At 45.6% G+C, this 17,107-nt stretch overlaps 1 protein-coding gene across 1 annotated transcript; it reads left to right on the top strand.

Moving 5' to 3' along the window:
* The first annotated feature begins 511 nt into the window (after positions 1-511).
* LOC134668179 (epoxide hydrolase 4-like) lies at positions 512-16,736 on the top strand. The gene is made up of 6 exons (XM_063525685.1): positions 512-909; positions 2,612-2,922; positions 9,856-9,979; positions 10,160-10,256; positions 14,287-14,482; positions 16,599-16,736. The coding sequence occupies exons 1-6, from the start codon at positions 694-696 to the stop codon at positions 16,696-16,698; spliced, it is 1,044 nt and encodes a 347-aa protein (XP_063381755.1). The 5' UTR covers positions 512-693; the 3' UTR covers positions 16,699-16,736.
* The last annotated feature ends 371 nt before the right edge of the window (positions 16,737-17,107 follow it).

Here is a 17,107-nt window from a genome sequence, read left to right as displayed (position 1 = left end):
ATATCGATAAACGCTACACAGCGGAACGAAATAGCTATTAATTGAAGCTTCAATATCTTCGTTAAACATATACATAATTGAAATGCTAATGAATAATAAATATATTAGAATATAATAAAATATTTCAATTATTGCGGAACACATATCTTAGTAGGTATTTATGTATTTTAATTAAATATCTGAACTTTCCCTTGGTTCCCTGCTGGGGCGTGACGATAAAATTGTGATCTGATAACCACAATAAAGAATAAAAGCGTTTTTGTTCATTTTAGATATCGTCAAACCTTTGAAGTAAAATTAAAATTGTATGAAATGTCGATAGTTTATCGATATGACTTTATCGACATGGCTACAGCAAGGTGGTGTACACTAAACAAAAGTGGCAACAGTGACAGTGACAGCTCGCTGAGACACCGTCTCTATATATATTATAAGTCTATGGTCTGATTCATGTCTGATTTCTGAACGAAACGAAATGTTGCACGCATGACATTGACAGTTGCACGCACCTCACCTCACATCCGTTTGCTTCGAACGAGAATGTTTGATAAAAGTTGATAAGAATGCGCCCAACGCCGCAAGATCACTCGAGCGAGGACCTTTGAGTTTATCGTACGATACGTGACGCCGCGGACCGTTTCTGATTACTCGCGGCACTGAAATCTTGTCAGTTTAGTATCTAAGCGTGTGGTGATGGGTATTCGGAGGGAAGCAAGTGTGTTGCAAGTGGTGTCGGGCTGGCAGGCCGTGGAGCTGGTGTTGAAGTGTCTGTTGCTGGGCGTGTGGCAGCTGGCGCAGATGGCGGTCAAGCGGCTCTGGAAGGGGCACCGCAGAAAGGCGCTCAAAAACTCTCACGTAGAGGTCACCGTTGACTCCTCGATCGGAAGACACTGCTACATTAAGATTATGGTGTGTGGTTACATTTATTTTACTCTTTGTTCAATATACCGGTCCTTTATCAGTACTTGTACCTAATCGCGTTATAGCATTTATATTTTAAATTTGTATCTCACTGTAAATTGTATTTCTTTTCTATTTTTATGTTTTGATTTTGAATCAACAATAATACGGGATATGAAACAAAATTTGATTAAACAAATAGGATGTAGAATGTTCTTACCCATATTATGCAGGTGCTACCTACATGACAGAGAAAAAAATATTCATAATTTTATTTATACCTACATCTGATTTATTTTAAGAAGTAAGTACCTATAAATAATTAAATATAAGTTGGAATTTAGAGAGCTGAGGGTCTTGTCACTCGCATTTTTTCTTTGAATGGTGGCATTTCCCCGGTCCCATTCGTTGCTGAAGCGCTGGCAAGATGGTCGGTCACAGTCCCGGGCGATTTGCGGCCTCACAACCCTGCCGTACAGCGGGAATGGGACGACGTGCGGAGCAAACATGTATACAGCTCATTGGTGTCTGGTGCCTCGGGAGCAGATCTGGCGCGTCTCAAGGCCATCGCGGAGCCAGAATCAGGGGCGTGGCTCCATGCATTGCCCTCACCTCAACTGGGTACCATGCTAGACAATGACTCGCTGAGAATAGCTGTGGCACTCAGATTGGGGGCAAAGGTGTGTGAGCCTCACCGCTGTGGCTGCGGAGCATGGGTGGCGGAGAACGGGCATCATGGCTTGAGTTGCCGACGATGCGCTGGCCGTTTTCCGAGACACCACTCTATAAATGAGATTGTGCGGAGGGCCATGGTTTCGGCAAACGTTCCCTGTGTGTTGGAGCCGCCGGGTCTCAGTCGCACGGATGGGAAGAGGCCGGACGGCCTTACGTTGGTTCCGTGGCGGAGAGGACGCTGCCTCTTGTGGGATGCAACTTGCGTGAGCACGTTTGCTGCATCCCATTTAGGGCAGACCATGCGTTGTGCTGGTTCGGCGGCGGAGACTGCTGCCAAGCAAAAGCACGTTAAATACTCCGCACTGGCATCCGCTTACGATTTTGTGCCGGTAGCACTGGAGACAGCGGGGCCGTGGGGAGTCGAAGCTCGCCGACTTTTTGGGGAAATAGGCCGGCGTTTGCGGGAGAGAGGTGGTGATCCTCGCTCTGGGTCGTACTTGGTTCAACAGGTCTCCATAGCAGTTCAGCGGGGGAACGCTGCAGGCATTATGGGGACCTTTGAGCCAGGTACGATGCAGGGTGGGTTATTTTAAGCTTTGTGTAGGTTAAGTTTTATTTGAATTATTTTTAGGTTTTTTTTACAATAATTGTATTAATGATGTGTAATATTATGAGCTTAAAATAAATAGCTATTTATATTTAGAGATAAGATCACTTAACATTTACAATACTCAGTTATGAATGTCATCTTTAATTTAGGTTTTTCAAAATATTTACTAAGAATTTATAGGTTTTTATTTTTATTTAATTAAATTTCCTTAATATATTCTATAGATAAGTACATATCTAATGACAAAATTTCTAAGACTACTTGATACCTAGCTTGTACACAAATAAGTAGATCTTATATAATATATTTGGGTACCATTTTTTATCCCCTCCCTACAACATACTTCACCGTTAGCGGGGCAAACAAAATTTATATAGGTAATTTTTTGCATGGTTCCCTTATTTATTCATGTAATCTTCATTCCAGGGTGTGAAGTACCATTATATAGAAACGGGCCCAAAAACAGGTCACAAAGTCTTAGTTCTCCCGGACGCACCAGAAACTGCGAACCTGTGGGGCCCGAACTGGTGCTACATAGTGAAACAGCTGGCGGACACCGACCACCACGTCATCACACTAGACCTGCGGGGCACGGGGGCCAGCGAGGGAGGCAGCCGGAGCGACCTGTCTCCACCGAGGGCAGTGGAGGAGCTGGCCATGCTGATGTCAGCTCTGGGGGTGTCGGAGCACAATCCCGCTACTGTTATTGGGTTTGGGATTGGAGGAATGCTTACATGGTGAGCATCCAAAGTTTCTAATTTCACTATCTGTATCTGTGTTGACTGTGTTGTTACAAATCAACATCACTGCTTGAGATAAATAATTATTTCTTTGTATAGACTTGCTTTTGAAAATTTTGGCTCCAATAAAAACTTGGCATCCTAGAAATCTCAGAAAAATCACAAGCAAAGTGTTTGTAAAAAAACTGGCCAAGTGCGAGTACGACTCGCGCGCGAAGCGAAGGGGTCCGTGCCAATAAGCAAAAACGGCAAAAAATCACGTTTGTTGGAAGGGAGCACTTAAATATTTATTTTTAATACAGTTGCTCAAAAAGTGCTACTTTACGTAGCTGTTTAGCGTGCGGAAAGTTGGTTATCTCGAACTAGTGCTTTTTACTTTTCCAATTTTTTTAAATTTATACTTGTTCCAATTCACGACTACTTATTGATGAGTGTTAATATTAGTTTCCTTTAAACGTCGTAATCAGCATAAAAACCTACCGTTAATGTAAGAATACGAAAAATATTACATATTTCATATTTAATTACTTACCTCTTCATCATTATAACACGTTTATTTTTTAATATTCAATATTGAAAATTCCGTTCTTAATAAGTTGACTGAATGGAACGGAATAGCTGCCAAACGCCCATAGATATAATATACTTAAAGACGACGTCTAACCGAGCTGTCACTGTTACCACTTTTGTTTAGGGTACGATTAACAATGTTTTTCTTATTTTTTCGCAACTGTATTAAAAAACGTCGTTCGATACACGTGCGGAAATGTCATTCTTCACTCGTCCCGAGTCTTGCCACTCGCCTGCGGCTCGTGGCAAGATATCTCGGTACTCGTGAAGTAATGACATACCTTCCGCACTAGCATCGAAATGTACTATTCTTTTTGTTTTTAGTATTTGTTGTTCTAGCAGCAACAGAAACATCTGTGAAAATTTCAACTGTGTCGCTATCATGGTACTTGAGTTACAGCCTGTGGTGACAGAAAGACGGACGGATAGCGGAGTCTTAGTAATAGGGTCCCGTTTTTACCCTTTGGGTACGGAACCCTAAAAACACTGGAAGGACACTCCTACTTTTCCTAGCACCTATATTCACATGAAGATTTAAGTAGGTAGGTAGAGATAGGCGTCAGTTAAATAAAACTTTAAAGAATTCCTTTCATACCTTTATAACGAGCATCGATCCTGAGTGACTACATTTTCCTTATCTCACATGCATGCATATTGCTATACCGAGCCTACATTAATAATGACATTTGTCCTGGCTGAATGGCTACTGCACCGTCAATGCCTGACTCACTCGCGCATTAAGCCTTTCTGCCCCGTCATATTTTATAATTCTGCTACTCCATGAATCATAACATTCATCACAGGAGTGTCACAATTACAATTTACAAATCACGCAAATCAATTTAACACTGCAACTTGATAACAGCTGACGAGCTTAATTCCGGCAGAACTTTAATGTAACAGATTCATACATTTTATAATGTTTTTATTGCCTGTGGTCACATTACCATCGTCCGCACGGTTAACGTAAAAAACCTTATTGTAAAGATATACGTCTTACCTACATATTACATATAGGTATGATCCATCGATGGTCAGTTGAGACTTGAGAGTGTACAGTCACCTGCAGTAATATTTTACTCTTCGAAGGCCGCAAAAATATGTGACTCGCTCTTATGGCTCTACAAATAAGATTGCGTCAGATATTTTTGCGGCCTTCGTTGTGTAACATAGTATTGCAGGTGACTGTACTAGCTTCCAGCCGTCCGAACGAAGTTTCGGTTTCGGCCATAAAGCTGCCTAACCATGCGGCCATAAAATTGCCGAACCTTACGGCCACGCCGAAACTGTCTATTCGATAGGTACCTCTGCCCGAAGATTCGGTTTCGGTATAAAGATCATGTCTCGACCAAAGGTTCGGTTTCGGCAAAAAATCCGGTTTCGGTCGGAAATTAATCGAGAGTTGCTGTTAGTATCTATTAGGAGTGCTAGGTGTTATATGTAGTATGAAGAGGTTAAAGTTAACGCGAATGCGTCAATCAGTTGCGATTCTGATAAGCGCTGCACAACGCTGCGTCCAGATAAGACAACAGATGCCAACTTTTTCCATTAAGATGATGGTCGCATGGGACTAAATGAACAAAATGATTATGTATGTATACGTGTTAAGCGATTAGCCACCTTATGTATGTCAGTTAAGGCTCAAAATGTTAACGTTTACTGCAGCTATCTACTTTCGCTGATACCCTTCGGAGATCAAGAAATCAATCAAACTTTAATTACGTAAACAGTAAACATCGTAAAAAAAATATGCGACATAATAAGATTACGTAGGTACATAATTATAGGTCAAGTACCTAGCTCATGTAAAAGTCACATTGCGTGTAATTAACTTGCTACTCGTAGTCCGATTACCTACCTACGACAAAATCTTACAGACTGAAGGTCACTGGGATGTTAAACTTGATCTGTGACATACAAAGCAACACGCACACAGTGTACCATCAGTTTGTACCTACCTATTCGGCCCACGAAAGGTGTCACTTTTCGTATGCTACGCTCGTTCGTTTCGTGTGCGCTAGTTAGGTACCTATATCCCCCACAGCACTCTTTGGATACTTACAACCATTATTAAGAGGATAGTGGACAGCCGCTTCTCCGTACGAACGTAGGTAGTCTCTTTTCCTCTCTGGATAATTGATGTTATGGAAAATATTTTTACATAATTTGATATATTTATTCGATTGTCCACTTTAGTCTCATAAAAGATCGGTAACTACATATTCATCATCATCATCTCAGCCATAAGACGTCCACTGCTGAACATAGGCCTCCCCCTTACTACATATTACACAACATTAACACACGATTTTTCAATTATTTTATTACGTTACAAAGGTCACGTAATCAGAGCAGCCGAGCCGACTCATGGCATGGCGCTGGCCGCTCGCCTTGGCAGACGTATCCTCCTGTTATCTACATCCGAAGTCCTCGCTAATATAACTCGGACGATACGCGATAACATACTAAAAACTATTCACTTAAGTAAATCTAGGTATGTACTCGTAATTATCTTAATATGGGAGCCACAAACAAACTTATCGGTTGCTATTGTTTTGGCATTTTTATCAATTATTTAAATATATAAAAATATGTTCCCACAACCACTTACCTACGTATTAGGTACCTATACATATCGTGTAAGTAACTATGCGAGTCAATAATGATCGTAACTTCAGACAGTTGCGGCAACCTTTAGGTCGGTAGTTCTCTGGAGGTACGTTCCCTAGTAGCATTTTCGTTGGGGCCCACGGTGCCAACGGTAGGGAAAACGTTGGGATGAGGTTCGTTCCGTAGCCAACATTAATTTTGTATTGGCCCACCATCGCATTTACCAACATTCGCTGTGGCACAGATGCCCAACAATGGGCCTTTGTGTATTTTGGTACCGTTGGCTAAACAACGATAATATTCGTTGGCCCAATGATGACATATATCGCATTTACCAACATTGGCAGTGGCAGTGATGCCCAACAATGGGCCTTTGTGTATTTTGCTACCGTTCGCTAAACAACGATAACATTCGTTGGCCCAATGGTGACGAATACCGCATTTACCAACATTGGCTGTGGCACGGATGCCCAACAATGGGCCTTTGTGTATTTTGGTAACGTTGGCTAGTCAACGATATCATCCGATGGCCCAATGATGACAAATATCGCATTTACCAACATTGGCTGTAGCATTGATGCCCAACAACGGGCCTTTGTTTATTTTGGTAACGTTGGCTAATCAACGATATCATCCGATGGCCCAATGACGACAAATAACGCATTTACCAACATTGACTGTAGCATTGATGCCCAACAATGGGCCTTTATGTATTTTGGTAACGTTGGCTAATCAACGATATCATCCGATGGCCCAATGATGTCAAAAATCGCATTTACCAACATTGGCTGTGGCACTGCTGCCCAACAATGGGCCTTTGTTTATTTTGGTAACGTTGGCTAATCAAGGATATCATCCGATGGCCCAATGACGACAAGTATCGTATTTACCAACATTGGCTGTAGCATTGATGCCCAACAACGGGCCTTTGTTTATTTTGGTAACGTTGGCTAATCAACGATATCATCCGATGGCCCAATGACGACAAATAACGCATTTTCCAACATTGACTGTAGCATTGATGCCCAACAATGGGCCTTTATGTATTTTGGTAACGTTGGCTAATCAACGATATCATCCGATGGCCCAATGATGTCAAAAATCGCATTTACCAACATTGGCTGTGGCACTGCTGCCCAACAATGAGCCTTTGTTTATTTTGGTAACGTTGGCTAATCAACGATATCATCCGATGGCCCAATGGCGACAAGTATCGTATTTACCAACATTGGCTGTAGCATTGATGCCCAACAACGGGCCTTTGTTTATTTTGGTAACGTTGGCTAATCAACGATATCATCCGATGGCCCAATGACGACAAAAAACGCATTTACCAACATTGACTGTAGCATTAATGCCCAACAATGGGCCTTTATGTATTTTGGTAACCTTGGCTAATCAACGATATCATCCGATGGCCCAGTGATGACAAATATCGCATTTACCAACATTGGCTGTGGCACTGATGCCCAACAATGGGCCTTTGTTTATTTTGGTAACGTTGGCTAATCAACGATATCATCCGATGGCCCAATGACGACAAATATTGCATTTACCAACATTGGCTGTAGCATTGATGCCCAACAATGGGCCTTTGTGTGTTTTGGTAACGTTGGCTAATCAACGATATCATCCGATGGCCCAATGATGACAAATATCGCATTTATCAACATTGGCTGTGGCACTGATGCCCAACAATGGGCCTTTGTTTATTTTGGTAACGTTGGCTAATCAACGATAACATTCGTTAGCCCAATGGTGACGAATACCGCAATTACCAACATTGGCTGTGGCACGGATGCCCAACAATGGGCCTTTGTGTATTTTGGTAACGTTGGCTAGTCAGAGATATCATCCGATGGCCCAATGATGACAAATATCGTATTTACCAACATTGGCTGTGGCACTGACGCCTAACAATGGGCCTTTGTGTATTTTGGTACCGGTGGCTAAACAACGATAACATTCGTTGGCCCAGTGAGCACAAATATCGCATTTACCAACATTGGCTGTGGTACTGATGCCCAACAATACCAGTTGAGTTTGCTTGTGGCGTCACTAGATGGCGTTACTGTCTCCAAACATCGAAGTTATAGTTATGTTCTCGATTATTCCGGATATAATCATAATATTTTTTTAAAGTAACTTATAAATCTAATAGCTATAACTATAAAATTTATACATAAATTTAAAAAATTGTATTTTACCAACATTTTCTCAATTTAAATCTCAAAAAACATAAATCTCGCTTACGAAGTTTCGAAATGCGGTTAGTATATATACAAATTAGAGTGTATAGTAAGTGTACTTGCTTCGGCAGTACATATACTAAAATTGGAACGATACAGAGAAGATTAACGACAACTGCTGCCTAGGGCCTTCATGTGGATATAACTAATGCCTACCGTAGTGTAATTGTAATATTTATCAGCAAAGGCCCAACGTCGTATTACACAACCACTTACTTAACGTAGGGTAACTGTAGGACTCGTAAACAAAAGCCCATTACATAATTAGACTGTAGGCACACTATAAATTACACAACTATTTACCTACAGTAGTATTGTAAGAATCCTACACAAGGCCCAACGTTAAAGTTACAATGTTGGCCCTTTGTGAGACAAGCTGTGTTGGGCCTTCAACCTGGTGCACGACTACCTACCGACCTACCTGACTTGCCGTTGGGTAATTGTTGATTTTGCAAACAGAAGCACAACGAAAAAATTGCCCTTTTTTATTTTTTTGCAGTTGGCCCTAGAGCAAGCCATACGGCCAAATGTAACAATTAACCAACCATCAAACAAATGTGTATAGGCCCAACCACGGCCCAACCAAAACCACCACCGTTGAATAATTGTATGATTTATTTAAATAGGCCCAACGAAAAAATTACTCTAATGGCCCTCTGTTGGGAATCTTCGGGAGGGCCTTTGTCGAGGGCCCTCCAGCAAATCGTACGGCCAAATGTAACAATTAACCAACCATCAAACAAATGTGTATAGGCCCAACCACAGCCCAACCAAAACCACCACCGTTGAATAATTGTATGATTTATTTAAATAGGCCCAACGAAAAAATTACTCTTATGGCCCTCTGTTGGGAATCTTCGGGAGGGCCTTTGTCGAGGGCCCTCCAGCAAATCGTACGGCCAAATATAACGGTTGCCCAACTAATACGTAAACAAAGGCCCAACAAAATCCCTACAAGAAAATGCTATTAGGGTTACGTTATAGGTACTTAGTGTACTTACCTAAAGGTACGGGCGATATTAGGACAGATAATGGTTAATTTATCAAGTGAACTTTAAAGGGGTGCAGTTTAAAAATAGTTGAGAAAAATAGGTAGAGTCTGCGGAAAGAGAAGAGTCGTGGAATGTATGGGGCCCAATACATTCTACGACTCTTCTCTTTCAGAACAGACTCTATGTGGGGTGATTATGTCGATAAATTTCGTCGTACTACTTATCGGTTACCTGGTTAACGGCTCTATTTTAGCTGTCGAAACAATTTGTGTACATATTACAACTTAATTTTTAACCTCAACTTGCACATCGAGTCTGGTTCGAATGTGAGTTTCCGCTCGGAGTGAAGTGAGACCTATGTTCGTTCAAATTCAATAGGCGCCTACTTCGTGTATATGAGGAGATTTTTACCGTTTTTATAAAAAACCCTAAAAAGACCCATTCTACTGCGGTGGTCTCTCTTCAAAAAATTGTCGAACCGAGGTGTTGATGTTCGGTGTGGCGGGCAGGTACCTGGCGCACTGCCACGGCGCGCTGGTGCGCCGCATGGTGGCGGTGGGCGCGCCGCACCCCAGCCTCTACTGGCAGTTCCCGCCCGCGCCCTTCTGCAGGGGCGCGTTGCACTTTATACAGGTTAGTGTTGTGGTGGCCCTTCACTAAGAAACGAGTACCGACAGAACGACGTCACCATTTCCACGAGTCGTTTTTCACCTTTTATACGTATTTCGAGCGCGAGAACTTTTGCAAACGAGATGAAGTCTTACTGGTGTCGTGTATCTGTTCGCATGGAAAGTTATCGATCGTGTATTCCAGTGGCCCCACTTCCCGGAGCGCTGGCTGGCGGAGAGCGGCGACGGCGGCCGCTGCACGCGCGCGAGGGACTGGCTCGGCGCGCTACACTATGTTAGAGGTACTCTAATCAAAACATCATATCATAACTAAACTAAATATGTTTCAACGACAAAAAAATATTTTACTGAATAATTGCCGTCATTTTATGCACACACATTATGTGCATCTCACCAAATAACTATGTATAGCTTTCAGCGAAAAAAATAAGCTCGAGTGCACAGACCTATATCGAGTAGACGGAAAAAGTGTATGTGCCTCGCGTGCCGAAACGACGATTATAAATCGTCGTTGCTCGCCGCGATGCTCAGTCCGCTCTCGACCGCTTTCCGTGTGTGACGTTCGGATGTGATAACAAAATGGCCCCTTGCTCGATAATAAACTGTTCAAACACCACCAAAAATGTAGGAGCTACATATTAATCAAGACATTTCCTTTCATTGGTAAGTACTATTTGCCCTAAAATATCTGTTATTATTTAAAAAACTATTTATTTTGATGCTCACTATTAATTTCATATCAACAGTAGCAGGCGACTCTGTGTCTAATGCTACTTTTCCATTGCGGCTTTAATTTGACGCGCCAGACTTGGCAAGCATTGAAATCCAGCAACGAAAATAAAACAATCCAAACTTGTCGAGACGCGTTCAAGGTTGATTTCTCATTCGTCTGTCAAAAGTAAGATATAGTGTTGTACCCTACGATTTTCAATGCCGAATTCTTAATCGATTAAAATCGATTTTGAAGAGAAGAGAAGAAAAATTATAATTATTTTTTCAACCTACTATTTATGTAGCCGTGTGATAAAGTAGTAGTCAAAATGAAATCTGTACTATTATCTTTTATAAATACGACACGCTTCTCTCTCTTTCTTTTTACATAGTTTTCTATTTGTTGTTCTTTTCTAAGTGCACTTACAAGGAAGGGTACCCAACTGTCCGACTCCGATGTGATTTATTTTGATATATGTTATAGAGTAGTCTAAAATAACGGACACGTATTTTTTTGTAGCTACTAGACGTGCGCGCCGCCGCGGCGCGCCGCCGCCATAAGGAGTCAGCGCGCCGCCGCCGCCGCCGGTACTTTAAAATTCGCGCCGAGACAAAGCCCGCAAGAGTACAAATTTAAAATCAATGGACATAAACCGCGTGCGACGTGCCTAGCTTTAGGGTTCCGACTGCTCCGTTTTTTCAAATTTATTGCTTGATTTATTTTAACCCTTAAATCGATAACGTCCACTATAATGGATATCCCAAGAAAAAATTCTGCACCAAATATTAAAGCATAGCGTTACTTTCCTCTGGTAGCGTAGTTTCCTGGTAGTGTAACCAGGAAACTACTCTACTAATACTACTTGAATGATATGTTATTTTTAAGTATGAGTGTATAAGAAAATATTGGGAACCAGTGTGAACATAATCTTTTTGTGAAAGTCCTACAGAACGCAGAACTTGCAAGGAAGCATCCGACAGACTGACATTTTACCCATATTTCATTATTTTTTGTATATGGCAGTATTAAGCAGAGTTAAAATAAAACGTGTAATAGGTTACTAACTGGTCTGTTTGTTACGTGGCAATATGATTTACATAAAAATGTTTTTTGTTTATGGGTAAAACAAGTGTAAAAAGTGTAATGTCCAGTATTTTGCCCGTTGTAATCGACAACACTGCACTTTTGCTAAGTCCAATATGTTAGACGTTGCCAAGTATGCGAAGAGTAAAATTATTAAATTTTCTGGTAGTTTTTGTGGTAAATAAATTAAATAGAGGGATGTTAGGTGTTTAACAAAACATTTTAAAAAGTCATTACTTGCCGTATTATGTAATGAACCAAATAGATAAAAAAAATGTTTTTATGGATTTTTCCCTGTGGATGTGGTGTGTGTGTGTGTGTGTGTGTGTGTGTGTGTGCGTGTGTGTGTGTGCGCGCGCGCGTGTGCGTGTGTGTGTGTGTTTGTTTCCTGTTTGTGTGTGGATTTGTTTTCATCAAGAGACAGACCCGATTTCATTTGAGAAACTTGTTAGGAAAATTTTGATAAAAGTGCATGCATTATTGTAAAAACCATTGCTTAGATGTTACTGCTTCCTAGGATAACCCGCTGTTTGATTTAATGATAAATAAATGACGTCAATGACTGATAAAACTTTACCACCTACGAGCTATAAAGTTATTCCAAAAATATAAAATTATGTAATAGGTTTTAATTCAATTCCTTACATAAGTTGACATTATCGGTATGTGTATTTCTAATTAAAAAATGCAATTATTCTATATTTATTTCAAAAAACATGAATTGGACTAAAAAAAACCTTATGCATTATGCACATGAAGTAGGTAGTCTATACTCGGCAATGTCCAAAATACTGGACGTCTTTTCATTACGCGGCGTATCTTTTTACAAGCTTTTATTTACTTTCACCTGACCGTTGTCTGTCTGTCTGTGTGTAATCAAATCTTGCAAGTTAAATTTTATCCACTTCCCGGTTTCCGATTGAGCTGAAATTTTGCATACATACGTAAGTGGGGTGACAATGCAATATATGGTGTCATCGACCTGATCTGATGATGGAGACCGGAGGTGGCCATAGGAACTCAGTGATAAAACAACGAAACCTAATTGTGTTTGGGGTTTTTAGAATTGTCTCCATGAGTATTAGTTGCCTGTGGAAAAAAAAGTACAGTCGGCGATAAAAGCTTGTACCAAAAATGTAATTTTTGCCTAAAACTTATTATTTACACCGATCCTAGCAACGTCCAACATACTGAGATATGTTTTTCTCATGATATTTCTGCAATAAACCAAAAAAACGATGTAACAAGGTTTTTTTGAGATTTTTCCAGTGTTGACTTAAGAGTTAATCTTGGTTTCTCATTATACGTATATTGAAAAGTTGAAGATTCCACGCCGCCGGCGTTACGCCGCCGCCGTGGATTTTTTCGTGGCGCGCCGCCGCCCGATTTTTTTCACCCGGCGCGCACGTCTTGTAGCTACCCAAACTCAACCTGTTAGGAGAAAAAATGGCCTTCAAAGTACTGAACATTGACCAAACCTTCTAATTTCTGAGAAGAGATTTGTTCAAAAATATTGATAATTAGTTACTGGTTTCGTTATATGTTGGAGAACATGAATAAAGAATGGGGACGTGTTTTGTCATTTAACCACAAACTCATTTTTTATATAAAAAAAAATATATAAAATAAATAAATACATTTGAGTTGAGGTTGAGTTTGGGCAGCTAAAAAAAAATACGTGTCCGTTATTTCAGACTACTCTATAACATATATCAAAATAAATCAATTCGGAGTCGGGTAGTTAGGTACTCTTCCTTGTTAGTTTCGAATCTTTTTTTATTTTTTCATGACGTATTCGGCTAGCTCTTCTTTTGGCTTCTAAAATTTCTTCCCTGGTTTTATTTCGCGATTTTGATGTTTCTATAGCCTACAACAACATAGGTATATACTTACTGAGTTATATCCAAAAAATTGAAAATTGTCTAAATTTTATACCTATACATGTACATATAAAAAAGTATTAGATACAATCTTTTTTTAGAATAAGTAATAATATTTATTCTAAAAATTCAATTCAAATATTCTTTAGGAATCTAGTGATTCCGTTAAATATCATTCGTCTGTTTTTATCATTCGTCTGTCTGTATCATTCGTCTGTCTTGATCATTCGTCCGTCAGAAAATCGATGACATTTGCGTTAATCGATTTGTGATTTTTAGCGAGCGGGACCGCAGATATAAAATCCATGAGTATGAACAAGGCAGTTGAATCGTAGCCGGGCAGAGGGGCATCGGTGTCTTAGATCGGTTAGGACTTCCCATCACTAAATTGCGGCTGTGACGTCACAGTAGGTGGTAAAAAGTCGGCACGCTTGGTTTAGATATAAATCGACGAACTCTTTCCTTCTATCTCGATTATTGTTCTGTGCTCGAGTGCAGTGAAATGTACACAAAACTGTACAGTGCTAAATTATTAAATATTTTTTTACGAGTTTCCCCGAAATCAGAGTCCCGACGTGATATTTGATAACAACAATGATCTGAACCGTTTTGTAATAAGTGTATGTACATATGCAGGCGCGGCGTGGTGGCGCGTGCGGCCGGGCGCGCTGGTGGCGGCGCCGGCGCTGCTGGTGGGCGGCGAGGGCGGCGCGCCGGAGCTGGTGTGCTCGGCGCAGCACGCCGCGCGCCCCACGCTGCGGCTCGTCGGCACCCCGCAGCCCGACGACCCGCAGCTGCCCCGAGTGCTCGCAGACTTCCTCCAACGTGAGTAGTTGGCGCGCTGGTGGCGGCGCCGGCGCTGCTGGTGGGCGGCGAGGGCGGCGCGCCGGAGCTGGTGTGCTCGGCGCAGCACGCCGCGCGCCCCACGCTGCGGCTCGTCGGCACCCCGCAGCCCGACGACCCGCAGCTGCCCCGAGTGCTCGCAGACTTCCTCCAACGTGAGTAGTTGGCGCGCTGGTGGCGGCGCCGGCGCTGCTGGTGGGCGGCGAGGGCGGCGCGCCGGAGCTGGTGTGCTCGGCGCAGCACGCCGCGCGCCCCACGCTGCGGCTCGTCGGCACCCCGCAGCCCGACGACCCGCAGCTGCCCCGAGTGCTCGCAGACTTCCTCCAACGTGAGTAGTTGGCGCGCTGGTGGCGGCGCCGGCGCTGCTGGTGGGCGGCGAGGGCGGCGCGCCGGAGCTGGTGTGCTCGGCGCAGCACGCCGCGCGCCCCACGCTGCGGCTCGTCGGCACCCCGCAGCCCGACGACCCGCAGCTGCCCCGAGTGCTCGCAGACTTCCTCCAACGTGAGTAGTTGGCGCGCTGGTGGCGGCGCCGGCGCTGCTGGTGGGCGGCGAGGGCGGCGCGCCGGAGCTGGTGTGCTCGGCGCAGCACGCCGCGCGCCCCACGCTGCGGCTCGTCGGCACCCCGCAGCCCGACGACCCGCAGCTGCCCCGAGTGCTCGCAGACTTCCTCCAACGTGAGTAGTTGGCGCGCTGGTGGCGGCGCCGGCGCTGCTGGTGGGCGGCGAGGGCGGCGCGCCGGAGCTGGTGTGCTCGGCGCAGCACGCCGCGCGCCCCACGCTGCGGCTCGTCGGCACCCCGCAGCCCGACGACCCGCAGCTGCCCCGAGTGCTCGCAGACTTCCTCCAACGTGAGTAGTTGGCGCGCTGGTGGCGGCGCCGGCGCTGCTGGTGGGCGGCGAGGGCGGCGCGCCGGAGCTGGTGTGCTCGGCGCAGCACGCCGCGCGCCCCACGCTGCGGCTCGTCGGCACCCCGCAGCCCGACGACCCGCAGCTGCCCCGAGTGCTCGCAGACTTCCTCCAACGTGAGTAGTTGGCGCGCTGGTGGCGGCGCCGGCGCTGCTGGTGGGCGGCGAGGGCGGCGCGCCGGAGCTGGTGTGCTCGGCGCAGCACGCCGCGCGCCCCACGCTGCGGCTCGTCGGCACCCCGCAGCCCGACGACCCGCAGCTGCCCCGAGTGCTCGCAGACTTCCTCCAACGTGAGTAGTTGGCGCGCTGGTGGCGGCGCCGGCGCTGCTGGTGGGCGGCGAGGGCGGCGCGCCGGAGCTGGTGTGCTCGGCGCAGCACGCCGCGCGCCCCACGCTGCGGCTCGTCGGCACCCCGCAGCCCGACGACCCGCAGCTGCCCCGAGTGCTCGCAGACTTCCTCCAACGTGAGTAGTTGGCGCGCTGGTGGCGGCGCCGGCGCTGCTGGTGGGCGGCGAGGGCGGCGCGCCGGAGCTGGTGTGCTCGGCGCAGCACGCCGCGCGCCCCACGCTGCGGCTCGTCGGCACCCCGCAGCCCGACGACCCGCAGCTGCCCCGAGTGCTCGCAGACTTCCTCCAACGTGAGTAGTTGGCGCGCTGGTGGCGGCGCCGGCGCTGCTGGTGGGCGGCGAGGGCGGCGCGCCGGAGCTGGTGTGCTCGGCGCAGCACGCCGCGCGCCCCACGCTGCGGCTCGTCGGCACCCCGCAGCCCGACGACCCGCAGCTGCCCCGAGTGCTCGCAGACTTCCTCCAACGTGAGTAGTTGGCGCGCTGGTGGCGGCGCCGGCGCTGCTGGTGGGCGGCGAGGGCGGCGCGCCGGAGCTGGTGTGCTCGGCGCAGCACGCCGCGCGCCCCACGCTGCGGCTCGTCGGCACCCCGCAGCCCGACGACCCGCAGCTGCCCCGAGTGCTCGCAGACTTCCTCCAACGTGAGTAGTTGGCGCGCCGGTGACCCGACCGAGTGACCGCCCTCCCGACAGAAATCGGTCGCTCGAGTTTGGCTCTCGAGACGCTTCTGCGAGCTACCGCTTCGTCAGACGATCCCTCCTTTCCGTCCCTCAAAAATAAAACAGCCGTAAGCGGTTTCTACTATTATAGAGGGTGCTCGTAGATATAGTAACCGAATGTACGTGTTGCAGCGGTGGAGAGCTCCCCGGAGCGGGAGCCGGTCCGCGGCGGGCTGGTGGGCCGCATGCTCAGCCGCGGCCGCGAGCTCACCGCCCGCCTGGCGCTGCCGGCGCAAGCGTAACTACCGACACCACTGATGATGGCTCACCTGCACGCCACACGCACCGCACGTACACTCCTGGGAGGAGGGCACTGACCGCCCGGCGAGCATTCCCGGTGCTAGTTATGGGGGAGCTCGCACCGAAATACCTACACCGTGCCCTTTCCCTCGAGTGATCGCCACCAGACCCAGACCGGATAACGTAGCTCAAGCTTAATCGACTTGTATGTCCATCAAAACGTATCCTATTTACTAATAGTGTCACGATTTTGATTTAGGTATACTTTCTCTTTCGATCGCCACCGTTTTATTTAAAATTGGATTCTCCAACGGTCCAACGCGAAATCGTTCATTTTCTCGTTCCTAATATTGGAATATCTATTAGGATAATTATATTACATGCAACAATAAGTGTAACTTATTTTTTGTA

The sequence above is a fragment of the Cydia fagiglandana genome, chromosome 10 (assembly GCF_963556715.1).
Source record: "Cydia fagiglandana chromosome 10, ilCydFagi1.1, whole genome shotgun sequence".
NCBI lineage: Eukaryota > Metazoa > Arthropoda > Insecta > Lepidoptera > Tortricidae > Cydia > Cydia fagiglandana.
The sequence above is the reverse complement of the archived record's forward strand: the minus strand, read 5'-3'. Positions and strand labels throughout refer to the sequence as shown.